This window comes from Rhinolophus sinicus, chromosome 8, assembly GCF_057876585.1.
Source record: "Rhinolophus sinicus isolate RSI-liver-muscle chromosome 8, RSI-T2T, whole genome shotgun sequence".
Taxonomy (NCBI): domain Eukaryota; kingdom Metazoa; phylum Chordata; class Mammalia; order Chiroptera; family Rhinolophidae; genus Rhinolophus; species Rhinolophus sinicus.
Genome location: NC_142508.1, coordinates 42,043,873 through 42,069,445, shown reverse-complemented (window position 1 = coordinate 42,069,445; position 25,573 = coordinate 42,043,873). Strand labels below are relative to the sequence as shown.

Below are 25,573 nucleotides of genomic sequence, written 5' to 3'. Positions count from 1 at the left end.
CCTTTAGGCTCATTAGACCGGTTTGGGGAGCTGGGCAAGGGGAGGGGGTGCCCTGAGCTGAGTCAGAGACCCGCCCAGAAACGAGGGGAAGTGTGTCCCCTCCTCCCCACTTTCCCATGGGGTGGAGGGCAGAGGTTAAAGGTGTTAGCCAGACCCTTTCCTCTCTGGGCAAAAACAGGAAAATAACTAGTATGTGAGAAAGGATTATTGGATGTTAGGCGCTGTGCTAAACACTTTATACACATTAATTTAATTTCATCCTCAACAGTTTTGCAAAAAAGGGATTTCTATCTCCATTTTATAATTGGGGTAACAGGCTGAGAGGGACAAGTTTGTCTAAAGTCTACCCATGTTGTTAATATTAATGCCAGATTTGTTCTCTGTAACGTCCATGTTACAGAGGGTACCATTAGGCACACTTTCACTCCAAGCCAGCAAGTACTTGGAAGATCATTCCAAATGGTAGCAATGATAATAGTTAACACTGATAGAAGTCTGCCATGCATGCGGTGTGCCAATCACCTCACAAATATGGACTCACTAGATAGTCACATTACCTTATTATTATTATTATTATTATTATTATTATTATTTTCATTTTACAGATAAGGAAACTAGGACTGGAGAAGTGAATTACCTTATCCTGGGTCTCACAGGGGGAAGTGGCTCAAATTCAACATGGTGTTCTAATCCAAGGAGCCAAGAAGGCCCTGCCAGCTATCTGTTTGCTTCTGCTCTTGTGACTTAGAATATCTCCTATTTTGGGCTTCCTGGATCTCACCTGGCCTTTCCAGGGACCAGAACTAACCCCAGGCACCTCAGCTCAGAAGCCCAACTGGTTCCCCCAGAAAACAGACAGAAGTCAGATTCAGAACAAAAAAAAACAAAGATTTTTATTTAAGAAGCTCGAGGAGCTGGTGCGGGAAGGACAGAGGAGAGAGGCTCCAGGGATGGCACCTCTCCCCTCACCCCACCTAGTGCATTTTCAATGGATATGAGCACCTGACAGAGGATGTCAGGAAAGGGGAGTCTGGACCCCACAGCGCATGTTAGCTGGAACAGCAACGTCTAAAAGGAAGAAACCAAGGGTGAAACTAAGGGACCCTGGCAGACATTCCCCTCCCCCAGGCCCAAGTGGGGACCCAGAAATCCTAAGAGCCCTTCTTTGGGAAACTGAATTTCTGGCCTTAAGCCTCCTCCTCCCTCAGACCCAGGAGTCCAGGCTCCCATCAGCTCACCTATCTGCTTAGGCTTGGGCAAGTTCAGGTTGTCCATAACCTTGACAAATTCCTCACAGCTGAGGGTGAGCCGAGGGTTCAAAGTCCGCTCCTCCTCCACAGTGGACACTGTGAGCCCTGGTAGAGAGGGAGAGGAATGTCCACCGGTCCAGTCCTTGGGCCGCCCAGAACTACATTTCCCAGGATGCTTTGGAGTGCCTCTCTGGCCTGGGATTAACAGGCTTTTCCCAGGATGGTCCTGAGATTGCTTTCCCTCGTTGATGGGCACTGTGGGAAATGTAGTTTCACATAGCTCCCTATGCTCTATAAGGAAGGCCCAGGAAAACCCATGCTCTCTGGTATTCTAAGAGTCATAGTTTCTACATCTATACTCAGTACTTGATCTTTTTGGCCAGAGGAATTTCTGGGAATTGTAATCCCATGCACCATGAGGATTTTTTTTGTTTTTATAAATAGTATTAACAGTAAGTTTTCTAAGTGCCACACTTCCTCTAGGAAGCCCTCACCATGATAATCATGAGCAGGGTAGACCAGACAGTCTCCTGGAAGCGTGAAGATCTTTTCATGGACTGAGCGATATAAGGTCTTAGCACAGCCTGGGGAGAGAAAGGTCAGAGGTCAGTGGATCGAGAGGACAAGAGCCATCCCTTTAACCCCTTCCCTTAGGAAAAGGGTGGTAGGATAAAATCACTATAGGCAAACCCTCTCCTTCATGTCCTGCCAGTACCTCTTTATCTAGGTAGAGAAGGAGAGGGAAGGGCATCCTAGGCAGGTGGAACAGCATGTACAAAGAATTGGGGAATGGTTAAGAAATTCAGCATGGCTGTAAATTAGGTTGGGATGAGACGTTGAAGCACCAAGGAGTTGGTCCTCACTCTGGGGATGGGGAAAGGGTTCTGGGCAGGGAAGGTGGACTATAATAGAAGATAAGAAACTGAAGATGTGAGGCCAAGGAAGAGAATGGAGACATGGTTCCAACAAGAAGCCCCAAGTCCTCAATTGGTGCAGGGGCAAACCTCACTGCAATGTTTTTCCATCTTTCATTTCAGCCTAAATCCTTACATTTCGTGACTGTTGACTGTTGGGAGTGGAGAAAGGGGAGATTAGAAGCCTCAGAGAAAAAAAGACAGACCAAGATGGACAGATAAGGAGAGAGAGGGAAGAGGAAGCAAGAGGCAGCCTGGGGATCTGGTTACCCACTGCCAGCTCATCGTGGCTCTGCCTTCCCTCTCTCATCCAGTCTTGCCCTCCTGAAAGGCAGCTAAATCCTTCCAATCTAGTGTCAATCACACACACACACACATATACACTCACACTCAAAAACCTGAGATTCTGAAATCCCTTCCCACAGAGAAATTCCTGAATCTGACTGCTCCCAGCAGTTAAACCCCGATGTAACACAGCCCCCTAGCAATGAAATCACTGACTCTAACAACTTCCTAGCAGCTAAATCCTCATATCTAACTGCCCCCTAGCAGCTACACGCCTAAATCGGACTCAACACACACACACACACACACACACACACACACACACACACACACCTGCCCCTACCACATCTCCAGCAGCTAAACCCGTTATGGGATTTTAAAATATGTCCACAAACACTTTGACACTCTTCTCTTCAAAATGTTGGCACTTAATTCCCATTATTTTGACTTAATGGCCTGGGCTAAGTAACTTGCATCTAATAAATCAGATATGGCAGAAATGACCAAGTTTAATTTCAGAGAAAGGTCATTTTAAAAAATTAGGGCCTCTCTCTCTCTCTCTCTGATCCTTCCCTCTGGGAGAACCCAGCTGCCATGTCGTGAAGACATTCAAGCAGCCCCATGGAGAGGTCCACATGGAGAGGAACTGAGGCCTCCTGCCCACAGCCAGTGCCACCTTGCCAGCTATGCTAGTGAGCCACCTTGGAAGCAGATCCTCTCACCCCAGGCAAACCTTCAGATGACCGCAGCCCAGGCTGACAGCTCGACTGCACCCTCATGGAAGACCCTGAGCCAGAACCTCCCAGCTAAGCTGCTCCTGGAGTCCAAGCTCTCAGAAACTGTAGATAATAAATGTTAATCATTATTTTAAGCCATTCGGTTCTGGGGTAATTTCTTTCACAGCAATAGATAATTATGAGCTAAACCCCTCAATCTAACTGTTCCCTCATCAGCTAAGCCATAAATCCAACTTTTCCCCCACACTAGCAGCTCAAATGCCTTGAGTTTAATCCTGACCCCTTGAAAGTTTAACATTTCATTCATTCATTCTTGCAACTGATACTTAAAACCGTGGCACACACATAACTATACTAAGATCTCAGGCTGCAGGCAGGGGCCTGTGACCTTGCTGGAAGTCCGTCCGCCCACACCCTCGGATGAGCAGGGCATCTCCAGTGAAGGCCATGCTGTGGTCATTCAGGACGAAGGTGACACAGCCCGGGGTGTGCCCAGGGCTGGCCCGGGTCTCCAAGGCCTGGTGGGGAGGGAGAATACAGATAGTCACCCAGAAGCCAATGGCTTTGCCCTCGTGGTGAAACTGGTTCCAGGAGCCCCCACCCCACCCCCAGGTCACCTCTAGATAACCTTTCTTTTGTAAAAAATTAAGTTAGATTTCCAGGCTCAAACCTCACACCAGAATAAATTGCAAATGAATTAAAGGCAATAAGATAAAACCATAAAACTGTGATAGCAACAAAAGTACAAATGAATATATGACCCCTGGTTAGGGAAGAATACTAAATGTGAACCCTAAAGTCACAAGTCATTAAGGAAAAGATCAATGGTTTGACTTTAAATCATTTTGAAGTTTTGGAATGACAAAAACATCATAAACAAAACTTAAAGGGAACAAATAAGCTGGGGAATACATTTGTAACACATATACCACACGGTGGTCAGTATACTTCACATACCAACAGATCTCGCAAATCAACAGGACAAAGAGAAGCATATGGAAGACTAAACAGTCATTAAAATTATCACTAAAATAAAATATAATGGTAATATACACAAATATTTAATGACATGAAAAAATGTTTAATATCCAGTAAGGGCAAAAGCAGGTTACAAAGCCTTTTGTACAGTGTTATCTTTTTTAAAAATGTATTCATTAAATATATATTGTTCTTTAGGCTTTTCCTATATTACCCTTTTTTATAAACAGTGAACATGTAACTTTAAAATTAAAAATAAAATACAAAATTCAGAATACACTAAAGATCTAAACATAAAAAAACAAAAAATCTAGAAGGAAATATATAAATATATATATATATATATATATATATATATATATATATAAAATATATATTAATATATACAATCTTGAGTTAGGGAAGGTTTTTCTAAGCGTAAGAGGAATTCAGGTGCTTTAAGGAAAAATGGTGTCAGATGTGACCACATATTAGGTTGGTGCAAAAGTAATTGCGGTTTAAAATGTTAAAAATAATTGCAGCAAAAACTGCAATTACTTATGCACCAACCTAATACTTTCACTTCATTACAGAAAAGAACAAAATCAGAGTTAAAAGATAAAAAAATTCAGAGATAATATTAGCAACATGTATAAAAAAGTATAAAGTGTGAATATCCATATTATATAAACAGCTGCTAAGCATCAATAAAAAACCCCCCAAAAGAAAAAACTAAGCTATTCATAGAAGGGGAAACAAATCATCAAAAAACATCTGAAAAGATGTTTGATCTCCCTTCAAAGAAAGGAAGGGAAGGAGAAAGTTCAATTTAAAAACTCTTATTTTTCACCTACCAGATTGGCAGCTATCAGAGTAGCTTAGGGTGTTTGAGGCAACCCCTTACATTTTCTGGGATGTGGGTACAACTCAGTACAGCCATTTTAATGGGCAACTTAGCAGTGTCTATCAATATCTCAAATGTGCACACTTTCTGACCCCTCAAAGCCACTTGTAAGACTGCCATTAAGAACCCCTGACCCAAATGGATGCAATAATGCCCACCCCGGGAGTTCTCATACTCTAAATCCCTACACTTAGTTCAGGGAAGCAATTGTCAGGAAAAATTATTACCCTAATGATCTACCAACCACTTGTAAGCTTAGTTCCCACTCCCACATCACTCCTCCAATCTTAATAGAGACCCCTCTTACCAATTAGCGTCCTTGTCCAGGTCAGTCATCTGCTGATTATTGAAGGATACCATGTGCAGACCCTGTTTCTCCACCCAATATCCTCTCACAGATCTCCAATTTGGTTGGGGGCATCACTGTGCCCAGCAAAGAACTTCCCCAGCCTCCCTGCCAGCTTGGGTGGCCTGGGACACAGTTCTCTGGCCAACGAGATCTCAGTAAGTCTCCTAAAGATTTCTGGGAAAGCTTTTCCCTCCTTGATAACAGGGACTGTCACCTCCCCTTTCCATTTCATCTGGCTCTGAACACAAGGTGTGATGGCTGCAGCTGCAGCAGCCACCTTGCAACCATGAAGGAAAAGCCAAGAGAATCCCACAAATGATAGTGCTGTCAAATCAGAGACAGCTGACTCCTTCCAGATTTTCTGTTACAGCAGATAATTAAATTCCTATTTTTTTAAGCTACTGTATCGGTTTTTCAGTTAATTTCAGTCAAACACTTTTGTAACTCATACTCAAAAGGATATATGTGCAATGCAAAACAATTACAAAGCAAAATCACAAATCTTGTGGGAAAAATCGCACCCTCCCAAAATGAATATTACCTTTTGGTGATAGAGGAGTGATCTTTCACTTTTTATTTTGTGTGTTTCCATACTCTCTTATTTTAAAAAACAAAACAAAAAAACTTGGGTGTCTTTTGAACTGAAAATATAAATAGATATTCAGGAATAATGTTCAAAATACTTAACCATACTTATGGTACTGTATTGGCCACTCAGAAGCACAACAGCTGTAAATAACTAGTACAGTTAGAGTACATATAAGGTGTGTGTGTGTGTGTGTGTGTGTGTGTAAACTGAACAAAATTTTAATATCAATTCAGCAAAATCCCGCTTGCCACATGGATTAAGATTCCTTAGGCCCTTTGGACTGAGTTTATGTCGCGAGTGGCTTTGCCTCCCTGTGTAGCTGACCTTTCCCTTCTCTGAAATATCTGCCCCCATAATCCTGCGCATCTCCCGCCTCATCACGTCCAGCTTGCACCAACCACCAGCCTCCTCCCTGGCCTCCCAGCCTCCAATCCATCTCCCACATGAAGCCAACCCCTCAGGTGTTCCTATTCCTATCCTCTCTGCTCAAAACCCTCCTCGGCCTGACTTTAGAGGGGCTCCTCAGCCCCTGCTCTGGTGCCTGCCCACCTTTCCTGCCCAGTGGCCGATAAAATCCTCCTTTCTGCAACACAGTCCGCTACTCTGAACCCCAGGGTCATTTCCAGAAAGTACCAGGCTTTTCCACACCTCTTTGCCCATGCAATTCTCTCTGCCAGGTACATCTTCTCCCATCATTTGGGTCTACCTATTCTTCAAGAGCCCTGACATTGACTGACCCCTTCTCCTGTACCAACCTGTCTCTAAATGATTGACACAGCTATATTCATTCAGTCCACATACATCCTTATGAGGTAGGTAGCCATCCTGTCCTCATTCTACAGATGAGGAAACTGAGGCACAAAGTGAGAATGAGAATGAACAAACTATAACTATATGTGACAATATGAATGAATCCCAGAAATATAATGATGAGCCTAAAAAGTGGGCTAGACACAAAAAAGTGGAGTGGAGTGGAATAAAACAGAATGGAGTAGAATGGAATGACATAGGAAATCTCAAAGTGCCTGATTGTAAGAGTAAGTGTTATTTCATGAAGCTGAGGATTCAGTTCTAAATCCAGATGTAAAATATTTATCTCTTGGCGGGGGCACATGGACTAGTGGTTATGAGCAGTGTCTGGAGCCAGATGACATGGGCTCTAAATTTGGCTCTATTACCACTAGCTGTGTGACCTTGGACAAGTTACCTCACTGCTCTGGGCTTCTCTGCTCATTTGTAAAACGGGGATAATTGCCCCCATCTCTTAGGGCTATTATAAAGATTAAATAATTTTGTCTATGTAAAGCATTTAGAAAAATACCCAGCACACAATTGCTATATAATAAAAATAACAAATAATGTTTTCAAATTTGAAAAACACTGATCTAGTGGCACCAACCACATGGCTTCTTGGGTTCAAATCCTGGCTCAGCCACTTTCTCAGTATAATTTTTGGGCAAGTCACTTTCACTCTCTCTGCACTTCCTTCTCTGTAAAATGGGAAAAATATTTTTTATCTCACTATGTGGTTATGAGGTTTAATGAGACCTATTTGTCAGAAAAGAGCTAATGAAGGCCTAGTGGTCAGGTTCAGCCATAGAAGTGCTTTGTGTGGACTGCTCAGTAGTTATTAGAAATCTGAATTTGTTGTTTACTCTTAAAAAGTGGAAAACGTCTCAAAAATGTATACCTGCAGCTTCTATTTAAAAACAAACAAACAAACAAACAAGAAGGCTTGGCTGTGGATAGGTTACATTCCTAAACATGAATAATCAATTTGAATTATGCAGTGGGTGTCCCCTATAAATAGGGCATGTACCCTAATATTTGCCACACGCTCTACTGCTCCCTGCTGCCTGCAGCAAGCAATATTTGATTATGAAAATCCTTCTAGATAAATGCTGCAAAAACGCACTTACAGAACTTAGCAAAATGCCTGGCGAGATGCAAACACTCAGCAGTTGTTAACTATTATTAAATTATTATTAACTAATACAAAAATATCTACAATCTACTTCAGTTGATAACAAGAAGTTTTAGAAAAGCAAGTTAAATGACACCTTGAAGAAACAATCAGACACATCCAGAATGTGGGACATTCTATAAGACAACAGGCTGGACGCTTCTAAGGTCAATATTATGGGGCAGCAAGGATATGAAACTTCTAGATTTAATAGAGAGTAAATAGACATATGAGGTCTGACACTTAAGTTTGTGAACTCATCCTAGAAAAAGTGCTACATACCTCATTGCTGAATATCACTATGGTCACCTTCCAAGTACTCCCCTTGGGAAGCTCTGCACCAACACCAGCGCCTAGTCCACCCTTCAAAGCATTTTTGGAACTTTTTTTCTGGAATGGTCATCAGAGCTGTCATCGTATTACCCTTGATGTCCTGAATGTCATCAAAATATCTTCCTTTCAATATTTCCTTTATCTTCAGGTAAAGAAAGAAGTCATTAGGGGCCAGATCAGGTGAGTAGGGAGGGTGTTCCAATACAGTTATTTGTTTACTGTCTAAAAACTCCCTCACAGACAGTGCCGTGTGAGCTGGTGCATTGTCATTACTCAAGAGCCATGAATTGTTGGCCAAAAGTTCAGGTCATCTAACTTTTTCATGCAGCCTTTTCAGCACTTCCAAATAATAAACTGGATTCACATTTGTCCAGTTGGTACAAATTTATAATGAATAATCCTTCTGATATCAAAAAAGGTTAGCAACATCATTTTGACTCTTGATTTGGACTGATGGAACTTTTTTGGTGGTGGAGAATTGGCTGACTTCCATTGTGTACTTTGACGCATTGTTTCAGGGTCATATTGGTCACCCATGTCTCATCACCAGTGATAACATGGCCCTAAACATCGTCGTCTTGCCTCTCTAAAGGGTCTTGGCAAACTTTGACTCTCCTTTGCTTTTGTTCATCGGTGAGCTCCTTTGGGACTATTTTTGCACACATCTTTTTCCTGACAAGTTAAGATTTTCCTAACTGCTTTTCTATCAATGTTTACTTGGTCTGTTATGCTTCTAATAGTCAACTGACTGTTTTGACACACAATTCAACAAATTTATGCAATGTTTTTGTCAGTTCTGCTCGTTACTGGCCACCCTGACCTCTCTTCATCAGTGACATGTTCTCTCCTCTCAGAAAAACATTGAATCCATTTGTTCACTGCTGTTTTCTTCATGGCATTATCCCCATAAACTTGGACTAACATATCTCTGATTTCTCTTCCACTCTTGCCAAGTTTAACAAGACATTTAATGTTTATTCGTTGCTCTAATTCAAGCTTAGACATTCTCGTAATAGCACACAAAAACACCCAACAATAATGAATGCCACTCAGCAAGACACCGCCACATATCAACACGAACACAGCTGTGAGACACTGATATACCAAGGCTATGAAACCTTACTGAGTTATTTGTACAGCGCTGCCAATGTAAGTGCATGGTGGTAAGCTCACGAACTTAATTGTCAGACCTCATAGCAGCCAAGTGCCATGTGTGGACTTTGAGTGGGCCCTGGTTCCTAAACACAGCTGTAAAAAATGAGTCCTAGGGCAACTGGAGAAAGTTCAACATGGCTGGATTTAAGAATTGTCTGTTTTGTTAGGTGTGACAAGATTTTGTAAAAGAATGGTTAGCAAAGTGTAGTCAAGGGAACCCTGAGGGTCTCCAAGATCAAAACTACTTTTACAATAGTATTAAGATGTCTTTTGCCCTTTTTCACTCTCACTCTCCCATGAGAGTTCAGTGGAGTTTTCCAGAAGCTCTATGACCTGTGATAATGTCATTGTTCTGACAGCTGAAAGGATGTATGTTTTTATAGTCTTGTGTCCTAAAAAAAAGTCTCAGGCCAGTTGGCTCAATTGGTTAGAGCGCAGTGCTCATAACACCAAGGTTGCCAGTTCGATTCCCACATGGGTCAGTGAACTGCAGCCTCCACAACTATAGTGAAAACCACAACTTGACTGGGAGCTGAACTGCATCCTCCACGACTAGATTGAAAACAATGACTTGACTTGGAACTGATGGGAACACACTGTTCCCCAATATTCCCCAATAAAAATTTTAAAGAAAAGTATCAGCTTTTACTTCCAATACAGTAAATATTGCTAGATAGAACCCACATAAACAAAAGCTTTGTAAGGTCCTCCAGAATTTTTAAGAGGTTTAAGGAGTCATGAGACCAGAAAGGTTGAGTGTGCGAAGTACTGATATAGGAGAGAACACCATTATTCTTAGCAGCTTTTAGGGGTGAAATGTCTGCAAGTTAGCTTTTGCATGCGAAGGGGGAAAAGTATATACAGAGAGAAAAACAAGGCAAATCTGCTAGAAAATATCAGCAACTGGTCAACATTAGGTGAAGAGTAATGAGGATGTTATCGGTACTATTATTTCGATGTACTAGAGATGTGAAAATATTAAAAATAGAAAGTTGTACTAATATACTACTGTATGTCAACTATAATTGAAAAATAAATTTCTAAAAACACAAAAATAAATACATAAAAAGTTGTGAGTGGCAGACACCTAACACCTTGACCTAAAGCAGCCTCAACTGTTCCTGAAACTTGAGTGATCTCAGCTGCAGAATATTCCAGCTGGCCCTGCCTAGCCCCCATTCTTTCAACACATTCATTCTTCTCTTCCATGATGCATCAAACACGGGACACAACTCCCCAACCGTTCTTTTCCGGTTTCCCGCAGCAGCGATATGTTCTGAAACTACCCCCATCAACTAAACCCCACTAAAGGGATCACATTGCAAGCCCTCAGCTCTCTCCCCCTTTCAGTTCCCACGGCCCATACTGCCCCCTGGTGGCAAGTAAACTCTCGGCTTCTTTCCCCTTCAATCCCCAGGTTTATTCTTTTGCTCCATTCTTCAAAAGTACTTAATCTTGGTATAATCATGCATTGTTTCTATGCCCTCTAAACTCGAACACCCCAAATGTCATTTTCTATTGTAGCTAAATACTCAGAACCTCCATCATCCAAGACTTCTTCCTTGTTTTGTGGAAATAAAATAAGATGGAGTGATGGATAGATAGATGTGTATGCTGTAAATTTATTTTTTCCATTTGTATGCTTGAAATTTTTCATAAAATATAAGGGTGAGGAAAAGATTTGTTCCACAATTCAAATATTTAATTCCAAATAGAATGAAGCACTGAAATCCTTATGTGGGCCACTGGTGATCACCTGATTTCCTGTGTCTGCCAGAAACAATTAAATCAGACTCTCCAAAGTAGGACCTGGAAAATGTCTTGAGCAGCACCCCTCTCAATCAGCATATTTAACAGGAAAGACTAACTTTCTGAATCTACCACCCCTCAAGGGAGGTAAAATGTCCAAGACTCTATCACTGCCTATTAAAACAAAAAATTCATTCTACAATGAAACCATCCAAATTTGGCCCACTGTGAGTGTAAAATGTACAGCCAGTTCAAAAAACTGAAGTCGAACATGTCAGTTATGTGATCTGGCAATTGCACTCCTTGGAACTGAGGGTAATGTTGACCAAGAGATTTGTACAAGAATCTTCATAACAACGCTATTCATAATAGCTCCAAACTGGAATCAGCCACCAAAAGGAGAATGGATAGGTTGTCATAACTTCACACAATGAAATACTCTATGCCAGAAGTTGGTAAGCTATGGCCAATGCACCAGATTTGTAAGGCCTGAAAACTAAGAATCATTTGTATACTTTGTCATGGTTGAAAACGAAATCAAAATAAGGATATTTCATGACATGTGAAAATTATTGAAATTAAAATTTCAGTGGCCACAAATAAAACTTCATTGGAGCACAGCCATGCTTATTCATTTATGCATCGTCTGTGGCTGCTTTTACACCAACAGAACTGAATAGGTACAACAAACACCATATGGTCTGCAAACCAAAGGTATTTACTATCTGGTTCTTTACAGAAAAAGTTTGTCAACCCTATATATTGCAATAGAAGGAAAGAATTACAACTGTATACAACATATGGACAGTGAAAGAAGCCAGACACAAAAAAGTACACACTATATGATTCCTGTTTAGAACGTCCAGAACAGACAGACTAATCTATGGTTAAGACAGAAGAATGGTCCCTTGGCAGAGTGTCAATGGCCAGGAAAAGGGACAAGGAAGCCTTCTGGGGTGAAGGGGTAAGTTCTGGATCTGCATCTGGGTAGTGGATACTCCAATGTTTATCAAGCTGCACATGTAAAATATGTGCACTTTGTACTATATTATACTCGTATGTACGAGGTGTGATCAAAAAATACAGTGAATGTTTAAATTTTTTAAAAAATTTTTACAGTAAAAGACACATTGCCATCAATCCCCCTCAAAATACTCCCCTTCACTTCGAACACACTTATCCCATCATTCTTGCCACTTTCTGAGGCCGTTCTGGAAGTCCTCTTTCGCGAGTGTCTTTAGTTGCACTATTGTGGCGGCTTCAATATCCTGAATCGATTCAAAACGTTTTCCTTATATGGTCATTTTGACTTTGGGGAAGAGCCATAAGTCTCACGGTGCCAGACCTGGTGAATAACGTAGATAAGGACACACCATAATGTTTGTATTTGACAGAAATTGCCATATCAGAAGCAATGTGTAACATGGAGCATTGTCATGACAAAAGATGAAGTAAAGACACTCATGAAAGAGGACTTCCAGAACTGCTTCAGAAAATGGATATAGGGTAAGTGTGTTTGAAGCAAGGAGAAGTATTGTGAGGGGGATTAACGGCAATGTGTCTTTTACTGTAATACATTTTTTAATGTAAACATTCACTGTATTTTTCGATCACACCTCATACGTTACAATTTAACTTTTTTAACGTGTGAGGAGGAAAAGGGGGAGAAAGAAATGTGCCCATCTCTGAAGGTTTATAAAGAACTCAGGTGAAAACCAAAAAAATATACATTGAATAATCATAATGACAGATAATAACAAGTGGTGGCAAGGATGTGGAGGAACTAGAACCCTCATCCACTGCTGGTGGGAACATTAAACGGTACAGCCACTTTGGATAATAGTCTGGCAGTTCCTCAACCTGCTAAACATAGAGTTATCATATGACCCAGTAATTCCATCCTAGGTATATACCCAAGAGAAATGAAAATACATGTGTACACAAAAACTTGTATGTGAATATTCATAGCAGCAGTATTCATAATAGCCAAAAAGTGGAAACAACTCAATTGTCTATAGACTGATGAATGAATAAATAAAATGTGGTCTATCTATACAGTGGAATTATTATCCAGCAAGAAAAAGAAATGAAGTACTGATCCACACGACAACATGGATGAACCTTAAAAACATTATGGTCAGTGACAGAAGCCAGTCACAAAAGGCCGCATATTGTATGATTCCATTTCTATGAAATGTCCAGAATAGCTAAATCCATAAAGACAGAAAGTAGGTTAGTGGTTGCCTAAGCATGCAGGGGTGAAAGGGGGAGGGGCTGGGGTGATAGCTAAGGGCTGTGGGGTTTCTTTCTGGAGTTATGAAAATATTCAAAAATTGTAGTGATGGATGCACAACGCGGTGAATACACTAAGTCACTGAATTGTAGCCTTTAATGGGTGAATTTGATGGTTTGTGAGTTATGTCAATAACACTGTTTTAAAAAGCAAACACTGAAGCTAAATCTACCAATGCTAAAACCTTCAACATTCATTCATTGAAAACATCACTCATTCAGTTTAACAACGGGCTCATTTTGACACAAAATCCAACCATTTCTAACTCTTCTAAGGCTTTTCAACCCAAGAAATGCTTATGAGCACCTGACTGTTGAGTGCAGTTTACATAAACGTACAATGAAATTTTTTTACCTGCTTCCAGAAAAAGGCTTGAAATAAAGAGGGTGTAACCACTGTAGCTGAATCCTCTGACCCCATCCCCACCCCAGCCCTCATTTCAGCTAAATACTCTGACTCACATCAGCCATCCCCATTTAGCAAAACCTTCTAACCTGGAGGCTGAGTCTTCACCCTGTCACCTGACATTCTGTCCCCAAAATCAGCCAAACTCTCTACATCTTGAGCAACTCTGATCAGAGAAAAGTCCTGCCAGCTGTTTCCCTTCCCTCTGAGGACAACTCCCTCCCCACCACCCCAACCCCCGCCCCAGGGCCCTCCCCACCTCTCCATGTTGCCCCGGGTTGAAATTCTGGCCGGAAACGTGTGGATTATGCCTGCAGCAAAGAAAGGAGGAAAGGTAGGAACCTTTCCGGTGTGAGGCAATAGCAGGGCTGGGGCCAGACTGCTGGGTGAGGCAACACTGTACCCAGAGGGCAACATTTAAGGAGGCAAGTCACTGGAAGGTACCCACCCTGAGAGTGACCACCTCCTTAAATGTTGCACCCCAAGCACCTCGCTGGCCTCAACCCAGTCCTGCCCCTGGGCAACAGGATGCTACTTTCGCCAACAGTGGCTCTCAGAAGACAAGGTTGGGTCTCTTTCTCAGTCCTGGCCAAGGCATTCCAGCCCCCAGTCCACTTTTATGGAGATGCCAGGCCAAAGGAGCTGCTCCAAAGCCATAGGAAACTCTGGAAGTGCTATTGACTTAAGGGGATGGGCCAGAAACACACCCACCCAGAGCCTCTTGCCCCAGTGCCGCACCTGGGTTAATGGCTCCCTCCTCCCAGAGACAGAAACCTGGGTCAGGAACCCAGGCCACCAGCCCCCTCTTCCCTTAAGTCCAAGAAGTCCGGCCACCACCCTCTGGGGGACCCAGCATCCAACTCACGAAGCATCCAACTCACAAAGCGCCCGAAGTGGATGGACTGTCCATCCTCTATGTGCAGGTCGGCCTGGGCCCCGCTAAGGCGGGAGATGACAGACTGGCAGCCGGGGAGTAGGGACCGGAGCAACCCCGAGCCCGTAACGTGGTCCGCGTGGCAGTGGGTGTTCACTAGGAGAGAGAGGAGCGCCAGGTCGAGGAGGGCAGAGGGGACGCAGGATTCCCAGCCCCCCACCCCGGCCTCCCTTAGATCTAGGAGTCTGGTCCCCAGACTGACCAGCATACAGCAGCCGCAGCCCCAGTTCTCTGACCAGCTGGGCATCCCGAGGCGCAGTCTCCAGAACCGGGTCGATAAGAATGGCCTCTCGGGACGCTCTGTCACCCAGGAGGTACGTGTAGGTGCAGCTCTTGGGCTCAAACATCTGGGAAGGGATTGAGGGGCTGGTGAGAGCGCAGAACCAGACCCCCACTCACTGGGGACTCGGGGAGTCCAGGCCTCGACTCGATTCCCTTCCTAAGATCCAGAAGCAGAAACCCCAGACACTTCCTTCCCCCAGAGTCAGGAGTCTGGGGCCCCAGCAACTTGCTCCATCAGAACCGATCAGTCCCCACTTTCTAATACCTTCAAATCAGGGTCCTCAGCACCCTCTTCTGTAAAGGACCCAGGAACCAGCCCGGAGCCCAGGGGCTCCCAGATCTCTCCCGACTTAAAAGACCCAGGAGTTCCATCCCTGCCGCCGCCCAAGGCCCAGTGATCCGGCTCTGCCGTCCCGCCAGCTCTCACCTGCCGTAGGAGGATGGGGGCTCCAGCCCCGCTGTGTTGGCTGAGCTGCCGCCCTGCGACTCTCAGTGCTGCCGCCGCCATCGCGCCTGTGGCCGGATGGGGACTGAGCCAAGGCCAGCAACCTCTGAAGCAGGGTACACCCAGCTGACTCGGAGAGACGGGGAGGGGGCGGGGCCCGCGGAAGTGAGGGCGGGGCCCGCCTTAAAGGAGACGCAGGCCCGGAGGTGGGAGCAGGACCCGGCCCGGTGGAGCTGGGCTGAGAGTGGTGGGGAGAGGTCAGAGTCCGAGATGACAGTGAGACCCAGAGAAACAGGGCGAGGGAGAGATTCTGGGAGAAGCACAGACAGGGAGAGAAGTATTATAGAAACCCAACAGGCGGCCCAGTACACTCAGAACCCTGGGGACATTTTATAGGAAAATAGGGTGGTTGACTCCTCATTATTAGAAAGAAAAAGATGTTTGGTTCCAGGTCACTTCACTAACTACAGAGTGGGTGCCTGGCTCCCAGAACAACATTCGACCCCATTAAAGTTTATTTTAAAATTGCTTATTTTATCAGGAATGCTTATTTCTTCCCAGGAAGAAATCATTTTCAAAAATAATTTTGCATTATATCTTGCAAAATCAGGTTGGGGGTTCATTCGGCTTCTGTTGGGATGTGAACCTCCAAAAATGGCGTTTGTTCACTTACACCAAAGACCTAAATTTGAGAAACTGCATTGTCTAGTCATAGACTGTCAAAAGTTCCTCTTTGGAAGTATATCAGTAGTGAGAATGGGACACCCCACAGTTGCTTGGGGTCTAAGGCACTTTGCCACAGAGACATAGACATGGTTTCCAACCCAGGTGCAGGGCTTCAGAGGAAGAGTTTCTGGCAACTACAGTCGATCTTTGAACAACGCGGGTCTGGACTGCACTGGTCCACTTATACACAGATTTTTTTCCAATAAATATACTGGAAATTTTTTTGGAGATTGTGACAATTTGACAACATGTGCAGTTGAACCACGTAGTCTAGAAATATGAAAGAATTAGGAAAAAGTTAGGTATCTCATGAGTGCATAAAATTATGTACGTATTTTCTTCCTTATGATTTTCTTAATAACATTTTCTTTCCTTTAGCTGACTTTATTGTAAGAATACAGTATTTAATACATATAACATACAACATTGTATGTGTTAACCGACTATTTATGTTATTGGTAAGATTTCTGGTCAACAGTAGACTATAAGTAGTTCAGTTGTGAGGGAGTGAAAAGCAAATTACTGGGATTCCAGGGCCAACCTACAGGGTTTCAAATCCTGGCCTTGCTACTTCCTGGCTGTGTGACCTTGGATAAATGACCTCACCACTCTGTGCCTCATTTTCCTCTTCTGTACAATGAGGATAATAGCAGTGTTTCTTCTTAAAAAGTTGCTGTAGGGTTAAATGAATGAATGCATATAAATCACTCGGGACAGTGATATAAATCACCGTGGTATATAATAAGTCTAAATAAATGCTGGTAATTAATATTATAACATATATAACAGCTGCCTCATTGGGCTTCTGGCTCCCATTCTGCCTCCCTACAACCTGTTTTCCGTGCAGCAACCAGAGTGAGCCTTTTAAAATATCAATGAAAAAGAAACCAAAGAATCACACCACATATATACAATGTGTGGATCGTGTTTAGCTCTTGATTCAAACAAACCAAGTGTAATAAAAAATGTATTTATGGGGTTTGATGTCTGTCATATAGCTTCAAATTCACCTAGGAGGGGTGGGTGGGGGAAAATAAAACAACATGGATCATGACTGGATAATTGTTGACAGTGACCAATTCTATTATTAATGCAGAGAACAATTCTATTATTCTCTTGACTTTTCTGTATGTTTAAAATAAAGTAAAACATTGTGCTTAGGAAGGAAAAAGAAAAGATTACATTTGACCCTTGAACAATGTGGATTAGAAATACAGGTTCCCCTTATACACAGATTTTTTTCAATTGACCCACTCAAAGTTCAAACCCACACTGTTCAAGGGTCAACTGTACACGGGGGCAATAAGGGCAATTTGAACACTATGGGATATGTGATAACGTGAAGAAACCACTCTAAATTTGAAAGATGTGATAGCAATATTGTGGTTACATTTAAAAGAGAGTTCTTATTTTTTAGAGGCACAGACTGAAGTGTTTCTGAGCAAAATGTCTGGAATTTGCTTCAAAATAATTCAGTGGAGTTAAGGAGGGGTGTTGAGGGGATGATGAAGCAAGATTGGACATGTTGAATTTGGGTGATGGGTATATGGGGGTTAGTTACACTCTTCCCCTCCTTCTCCTTTTGTGTAAGTTTGAAATTTTCCATAATGTAAAAATATGATTTTTAAAAAGTATATGAAAATCCAAACTAATCCATGTCACTTCCTGTGTTTAAAACCCTCCCTTGGTTTCCCATTCGGCTTAGGCCTCTTGCCAATTCCTTGCCCTCAAATTCTGCATTTCCCCCATCATTCTACCTTCCCATCACAGAGGGCTCCTGGATGTTAATTCTTTCAAGCATTAATTTGAAACATGATTTATTGAACACCTAATATGTGCCAAGCCTTGTAGTGGATGCTGGGGACAGAGAGATGAACAAGATAGAAAAGTTGTCCATCTTAACAGAGCATGCATTCTAGAAGACAGGTATATATTATTAAGTGCACACGAGGGGGATAGGGCAACAGAGTAATGGAGAGAAGGGGACTCCATGAGCTAGGGTGGGCAGGGGAAGCTTTCTGCAGTAGTAGTATTTGGGGTGAGAACTGAGGGGGCAATCAGCAAGCAAATTGATGGAGGAAGGGCCTTGGGGACGGAGGGCACAGCTAGTACAAAGGCCCTGAAGTAGGACTGACCAGGGCACGTACAAGAACTGGAAGGTCAGTAAAGGTGGAGCATGGCATGACGCCATGGGAGATATACCCTGAACATAGCACCCTCCTTCCCACCTTGAGGTCTGTGCACTTGCTGTTCCTGGGACAAACTTGACCCTGTCATGACCTAGTTTAATGCACAATAAACCCCCAAAGCAGTATTGGTAACATTTATTGGGTACTGGAGGCACTGTTCCAAACACTTTCCATTGGTTACGGAACTTAATTCTAACAACCCTCAACTGTATAGAGGAGGAAACTGAGGCCCAGAAAGATGAAGTGCCTTGCCCAAGACTGCAGTTAGAAAGTGGCAGAGCCAAGATTCCAAACCAGTTACCCAGGCAATCTGGCTCCAGAGCCCAAATAACCCCTCCGTATAACTAACTCCCGGAGCTCCCAAGGTTCACCAGCCTTTGTGGATTATCAGGCTGAAGGCCCAGCCATGCAGGGGATTTTTATGGGCACTTCACGGTCATTTCAGTACTGCGCGGGAATGTGCACTGTCACTGCCGGGGGAAGGTTGCCAAGCATGCGACCCCGGGCGTGGCACCAGGAGCTCCAACCCTTTCGGGAACACGGGCCTGAGCACCTCGAGACTCTGCCCCCGACCCCTTCCCCTGGACCGTAGCATTGGGGTGTGAGGGGCTGAGAATCTTGAATCACCCAATGGCGAAGGGTGCTGGGGCGCTATGCAAATAACGTGCCTTTTATTGGGCGTCAGCTCGGTCTGGAGCCCCGTTCCGCCCTTACTCCAGGAATTAGCCAGACTCTTTTGCAAACAAACGCCTTGAGGGGTGGAATGGGCAGCCAGCTTTTAAAACTGCTTCGGCAGACAGAATTCAGGCTCCCCGCGGAATGCAGGGGCCTGTGATGCGTGGTCTCAGTGACAGGTCTAAGCGCAGCTTCTCCTTGTTAGCTCCTGCATGTGCTTGACTCCAGTCAGCCACCGTAGGCCCCGCAAGCTGCTGCACATTTTCCTACGGTCCTTTGGCCGGTGGTTCCGCGCTTGCTCACCAACTTGTCCGCCTTGCGCACCCACCCTCCCCTATTCGGTCTCCCCCGCCGCAGCCTCCACTGGCCGCGACTGCGCACGCGTACTGACGCCCCCACCGGCCGAGCGTGGGAGGAGGGAATGGAAATGAGGTTGGGCCGAGCAGCTCTCGCGCGCTCCCTACCCTCCCCTACCTTCGCTGGGCGCGCGGCAGGCGGTGCAACTCCGCCGCGTCGGAGGGCAGCGCGGCTGCGGCCGCGGCCGCCGCGGGAGGGGCCCGGAGCCCCGCCCCCGGGGAGGGGCAGTCTGCAGGTGAGAGTGCAGGGGTCGGGATCCAGACGCCTGGGTCTTCGGGAAATGGATTAGGGGCAGGACGTTAGGAACTCCCGGCGAAGGATCCGTTAGGGTCCTCATGCATAGGTTCCGGAGGGACTGCATCAGTGACTGAGTCTTGGGGAGGTGCATTGGTGCCCGAATGCCCATGATCCCAAGGGGTGCATTGAGGCCTGACGCTTGGGTCCGTTGGGAGGGTTCTCTGGATCGCAACGCACTCCACGTTGCTTCTGTGTCTTCCTCCAGGTCTCCCCTCTACCCTCCACGCCTAACTCCACCGGGGGATGAAATTTAGCAGCAAGGAAGAAATTTAGCCGTCCAGGCGGCGTCAATGGACTGAGACAACCAAAAGCCGGGTAAAACTACCCCTTCGACGTGAAATCCCGCCCACTGAGCTCTTAGGCCCCTCCCCTGGGTCTGGGCTGCAAAGCAGCCGACTTGGGATCTTATTTGTGTAGCTCCACCCATTCCCGTCGGAGGTACCTCGGCTGGGAGGTTCTGGTGGGGAAGTTCCACTCACTCTGGACATAGGGGCCCCTCCCTCCCCGCGCTCAGGAGTTCGAATTAAGTTGTAGAGGCCCAGCTACTCCACTCCGAGGCTCCAACCTTCGGTCTAAGTTGCAAAGGGGAATGCCTCTAGGTCAGATTTGTATGGCCCCGCCCATTGTGCTTCAGGCTCCCCTTTCCACAATTGTCGCCCTAGCTTTACGCTCCGATTTAAATAGACCCCGCTTCTAAACAAATGGACCCCTGATTTTAGGCCCACCGCTATCCCCATCTAGCTCTATCCCCATCAGCCTGATAATCACAAGCATCGCCCCCTCCCCTGCCTTAGGCTCTCCTCTTTTAGGTTCTTGGACGAGCAAGATGCTGGAGCGAGAGTCAGAGTCCGCGGCCGAGGCCACAGATCCTACTCCTACTGGCAAGGAACCGGTAACCAAAGGAGGAGGTGAGAGCGGCCACGCCTGGGGGAAAGAGGGGCATTCTCCAGGAACTGGGGTTAAGAGAATCACATTGTGAGGGACTCTCAGTGAAAGTTTGAGGGCCCAGGGTGATGACCATTTGGGATACCCCCAATTGGGGAATCTTCCTGGTTGACTTTGCAAGCCCCTCAGTGATCATTTCTAGGGCTCAGGAAATGAGAAGGGCAGGAAGGATAACATGGGGTCTTTCAGGGTGATCATTTGGGAAGAGCTTTGGAGAAGACTTAGCTTTGGGGATTCAGGTAGGTAACCCTTTGGAGCCCCTTAGAATAATGGATGCCGTTTGAGGGATCTCAGTATGATACTTGAGGTGCCCAGATACACTCGAATATCAAAGCACGTGTGGGCGGGGGCAGCCTGGCCTACCCTCAGGGCATTGGCTGCTACCTGGAACCTACCAGCCTTTCTGTCCCCTAGCTCCCCACCAGGGTTCGCCAAAGAAGCCCCGCCAGTTGGCTCCTGGGCCCGACGCATCTGCGGGGGAGCCTTCTCGACCCCGCCGGAGGCCCCCGCCCCAGCGCCCGCACCGTTGCCCCGATTGTGACAAAGCCTTCTCCTACCCGTCCAAGCTGGCCACGCACCGGTTAGCACACGGTGGCGCCCGCCCCCACCCATGCCCTGACTGCCCCAAGGCCTTCTCCTATCCCTCCAAGCTTGCAGCCCACCGCCTCACACACAGTGGCGCCCGCCCGCACCCATGCCCCCACTGCCCAAAGGCCTTCGGCCACCGCTCCAAGCTGGCAGCCCACCTCTGGACCCATGCGCCTTCCCGCCCCTACCCATGCCCTGACTGCTCCAAGTCTTTCTGCTATCCCTCCAAGCTGGCAGCTCACCGCCACACGCACCATGCCACAGATGCCCGCCCCTATCCTTGCCCGCACTGCCCCAAGGCTTTTTCATTCCCCTCCAAACTGGCCGCCCATCGCCTATGTCACGACCCCCCCACGGCGCCAGGCAGCCAGGCCACAACGCGGCATCGCTGCTCCAGCTGCGGTCAGGCCTTTGGCCAGAAACGTCTCCTGCTCCTTCACCAACGCAGCCACCACCAGGTTGAAAACCAGGGAGAACGGGAGTGAGCCCTCCCCTTGGTTCACTGCCCCCTCTGCAGCCAGCCCCGGTCAATAAAAAGGTGGCATTTCCAAACCAGGCTGTATGGACTTGCCTCTTCTAGCTGGCAGGGATGTTGGCCCCTCATACTGGTCTCAAACTTAAGAGGCAGAGGAACTCTTTGCTCACCCGTTTCGGGGGAAGGGAAGGCTTCACCCAGAGTTAACGCTGGGTCCCAAACCATGGACCTGAAGCTGTGGTTTGAAAGCCCTGGCTCTGGTTTTTCTCACCTATTCATTTGGCAGAGGTAAAAAGTTTGCTAGCATTATGGGTTGGTGAGGAATGTGGGGAAACAAGGTCTCTTCTTATTGTTATAAGTTAAACTGATGCCTCCATTTTATCCATTTGACCGTATCTATAAAATACGTAAAATATACACATGCTCCTGTCAACTATTCCACTTTTAGGAATTTATCCTATAAACTCAAAGCACGTTGAAAGGCATAAGGGCAAGGGTATTCACGGCAGCATGATGGTTGTGCCCAAAGATGGTAAACAACCCATCTCTGATATTGCCCATCAATAGGGGACCAGCTAATAAATTATAACGCAGCCATAGGATGGAAGATTTAGCTGTAGGAAAAAGTCAGCTCTATATGTAATGATGCAGATTCCCAAGATATGCTAAATGATAAAAGTAAGAACAAAGCTTATATTACTGATAGTATAAAAATTTCTTAAAGCCCAAGCTTTGGAGCCAGCCCTGACCCACTATGTACAAGCTACAGAACCTTGGACAAGCCTTGTCACCTCTCTGGACTCAGATGCCTTATCTATAAAATGGGCGTGTTATAAGGCCCTTGGGTGCACGCATCATCTCAGGCAGGCAGTTCCTTTCTTGGAGCAAGTTTCTCCCGCTAGAAGATGATCAAGCTAACATTGAACTGCTCTTCATTCTACGTACATGTATTAAGCACCTACTGTGTGCTAGGACCTGCACACGGTGTTGGGAACATAGCAGTAAAGAAGAGCTGGTCTAGTGAGGGAAGTGGGCACTAGTCAAGTTGTGGCAAAAAATAATAAGTCCATCTTGAAGAACAAGTAAGGAAGCCCTGGTCCTAACATGGAACAACCCCACCTGTAGAGCAGGGCTTGCAAACTTCTTCTGTAAAGGGCCAGATGGTATATATTTTTAGGTTCTGCAGGCCACACAGCATCTGCCACAACTACCCAACTCTGCTATGGTATTATAGTGCAAAAGCTGCCACACACATTATGATACATAAATGAATGTGACTGTGTTCTAATAAAACTAAAAAATAGCAGGTGGGCTGGATTTTGCCTATGGACTGTAGTTTGCCAACCCCTTGCTGTAGATGAATGGGAAAAAGAAAGGCTAATCTATGAGTGAGCTGAGATGGAAAAAAAATAAATGGGACCCTGTGGTAGGCAGAATAATGGTCTCCCAAAGATGGCCACACCCTAATCCCCCGAACCAGGTGTTAGCTTACACATGGCAGAAAGGACTTTGCAGATGTGATTAAGGATCTAATCTTGAGATGGGGAGATTATCCTGATTCCAGTGGGCCCGATGTAATCACAAGAGTTCTTATATGGGAAAGAGGGAAACAGGAGTCTGAGGAGATGTGCTAGAAGCAGAGACCGGAATGATGTGGAGCCATGAGTCAAGGAATTCAGCAGCCTCTAGAGGCTAGAAAAGCAAGGAATTGATTCTCCTTTAGAGCCTCTAGAAGGAACCCACGCCTGCTGACACCATGATTTTGGCTCACTGAGGCTGATTTTTGGACTGCTAACCTCCAGAACTATAAGAAAATGTGGTAATTTGTTACAGCAGCATTTGGAAACTAATGCAGATCCCTACCTCACACCATACACAAGTAAGTTTCTAGAGATTTAAGATCTAAATTTGAAACACAAAACTCGAAAACACTTAGAAGGAAATAAAGGAGTATATCTTAGTAACCTCAGAGGTAGAGAATCTTTAAGACACAAAAAGTGCCAATTATAGAGGAAAAGACTGGTAAGTTTGATTGTTAGCATTATGATACAATATGAGAGTGAATACCTAGCACATACTATTATACAGAGGTTAGGAAAGGCCTTCTTGAAGAAGTAATGAGCTGAGGTCAGAAAGGTATGGCGGATGGACTGAGAGATGGTTCGTGGAGTCGCAGGCAAATGGAAATGAGCGTGCTGCTGCCTGAAGGCCACACAGCAAGGCCTTGAGAGAGGATGCAAGTCCTTCCTCCGCACCTGGCAGCACAGTTGTACCCACGTTTACATACAGAGCTGCCCACGGGAGATTTCCTCCAAAGCAACCATACCACCATTTAAGCTTCAAGGGCACAAACTCATCTGAGAGATGTTGCTCTGGTCCAGCTTTACCTTGTACAGATGGAGAAACGGAGGCCATGAGATGGGACTGGCCTACAACCAAACGATAGGGTGATGCTGAGTCAGGGTGGATCCTGGGTCTCTGGACTCCCTGACGCCCTGCTGCTCCTCATACATGTCCTGGCCAAGGGCCTTTGCACTTGCTTTTCCTCTGCCTGCGCCGGTTTCCTGAGACACTCCCTTCTCCCAAGTCCCTGCAGAGGGGTAAGTCCTCGGAGACGCCTTCCCCTATGACCCGATCCACCCTGCCGTTACTCTCATCACTGTAACACAGCCCTGCTTCATCTGCTCTCACAGCATTTATCACTGCCCAGCGCTGCAACACACTCACCGTCTCGTCTCTCCCCACCGCACACCCTCCCCAGCAGAATGTCAGCCCCACAGGAGCACGGACAGCTGTCTGTTTTCACCCTGCAGCCCGTGTCTCACTCATGGAGGGTGTGGTAGGCAGAACAGCCTCCCACAGATGCCCACATCCCTGGAACCTAGGAATAGGCTATGTGGCAAAGAACTAAGGTAGCAGAAGGAATTAAGGCTACTCATTAGCCGCCTGTATAACAGGGAGATGATCTCAGGTAACCCAGGTGCTCCATGTAATCACAAGGCTTTAAACGCGGAAGAAGATAGAAGATTCAGTCAGTGATGAACTGTGAGACTCGCTGGCCTTTGCTGCCTTTGACTACGGAAGGGGAACGGAAAGTGGGCAGCTGCTAGAAGCTGGAAAAGCCAAGAAAGCAGATTCTCCCCTACAGCCATCAAAAGAAACTCAGGCCAGCCTACCACGTGACGTTTGGCCCAGTGAGACCCAATTCTGATTTCAGACCTCCAGACCTCGATTAAGACACTAAGTTTGTGGTGATTTGTTACAGCATTCATAGGAAACTAACACAGTGAGTGATCAGTACATGTGTGAATGAATGAATGCAGTCTAATACCACCTTCAAAGAAAGGTCAAGAAAGGGAAAGGATTGAGATTAGTGGCCCTTGGTTAGCTAATGAGGCAAAAGTTGGAAAGAAAAGGTTACCCAAAGGACAGGTCCCAAACCCAAAGGGCAGGTCCGCCCTTTGTGCTGCTCAAACCCCTTCCTAACTCCCCCAGCCCCAGGAGAAGTGCAAGGTTCTGGGCCTGGCGTTGACAGCCCTTCAGGACAGCCCTGTGCCTGCTTTCTAGTGATGGAAATGGTCTGTGCTGTCCAGTACAGTGGCCGCTGAGCACTTGAAATGTGGCCTGTGTGACTGAGGAAGTGAATTCTTCCTTTCATTTCATTGTAGTTCATTTAAATAGCCACCCATGTCCGTGGCTACCAGCTGCAAGGACTATGCCCACCTTTCCCGCCAGATCTGCCCCTCAAGCCTCTTCACCAAAGGTGACAATGCTCTT

At 45.6% G+C, this 25,573-nt stretch overlaps 2 protein-coding genes across 5 annotated transcripts; one reads left to right on the top strand and one right to left on the bottom strand.

Moving 5' to 3' along the window:
* Positions 1 to 867: 867 nt before the first annotated feature.
* On the bottom strand, positions 868 to 15,686 carry ETHE1 (ETHE1 persulfide dioxygenase). The gene is made up of 7 exons (XM_019756597.3): positions 15,527 to 15,686; positions 15,020 to 15,164; positions 14,765 to 14,913; positions 3,575 to 3,704; positions 1,745 to 1,834; positions 1,239 to 1,355; positions 868 to 1,068 (listed from the first exon to the last, which is right to left on the bottom strand). The coding sequence occupies exons 1-7, from the start codon at positions 15,605 to 15,607 to the stop codon at positions 1,016 to 1,018; spliced, it is 765 nt and encodes a 254-aa protein (XP_019612156.3). The 5' UTR covers positions 15,608 to 15,686; the 3' UTR covers positions 868 to 1,015.
* Positions 15,687 to 19,556: 3,870 nt separating this feature from the next.
* On the top strand, positions 19,557 to 21,876 carry ZNF575 (zinc finger protein 575). 4 transcript variants are annotated; one of them, XM_019756614.3, is made up of 4 exons: positions 19,557 to 19,726; positions 19,994 to 20,103; positions 20,598 to 20,696; positions 21,148 to 21,876. In XM_019756614.3, the coding sequence occupies exons 3-4, from the start codon at positions 20,615 to 20,617 to the stop codon at positions 21,804 to 21,806; spliced, it is 741 nt and encodes a 246-aa protein (XP_019612173.3). In that variant the 5' UTR covers positions 19,557 to 19,726; positions 19,994 to 20,103; positions 20,598 to 20,614; the 3' UTR covers positions 21,807 to 21,876. The 4 variants fall into 4 exon arrangements, with proteins under 4 accessions (XP_019612173.3, XP_019612172.3, XP_074170324.2 ...); XM_019756613.3 differs by having other exon boundaries at positions 20,583 to 20,696; XM_074314223.2 differs by lacking the exon at positions 19,557 to 19,726 and adding an exon at positions 19,739 to 19,873.
* The last annotated feature ends 3,697 nt before the right edge of the window (positions 21,877 to 25,573 follow it).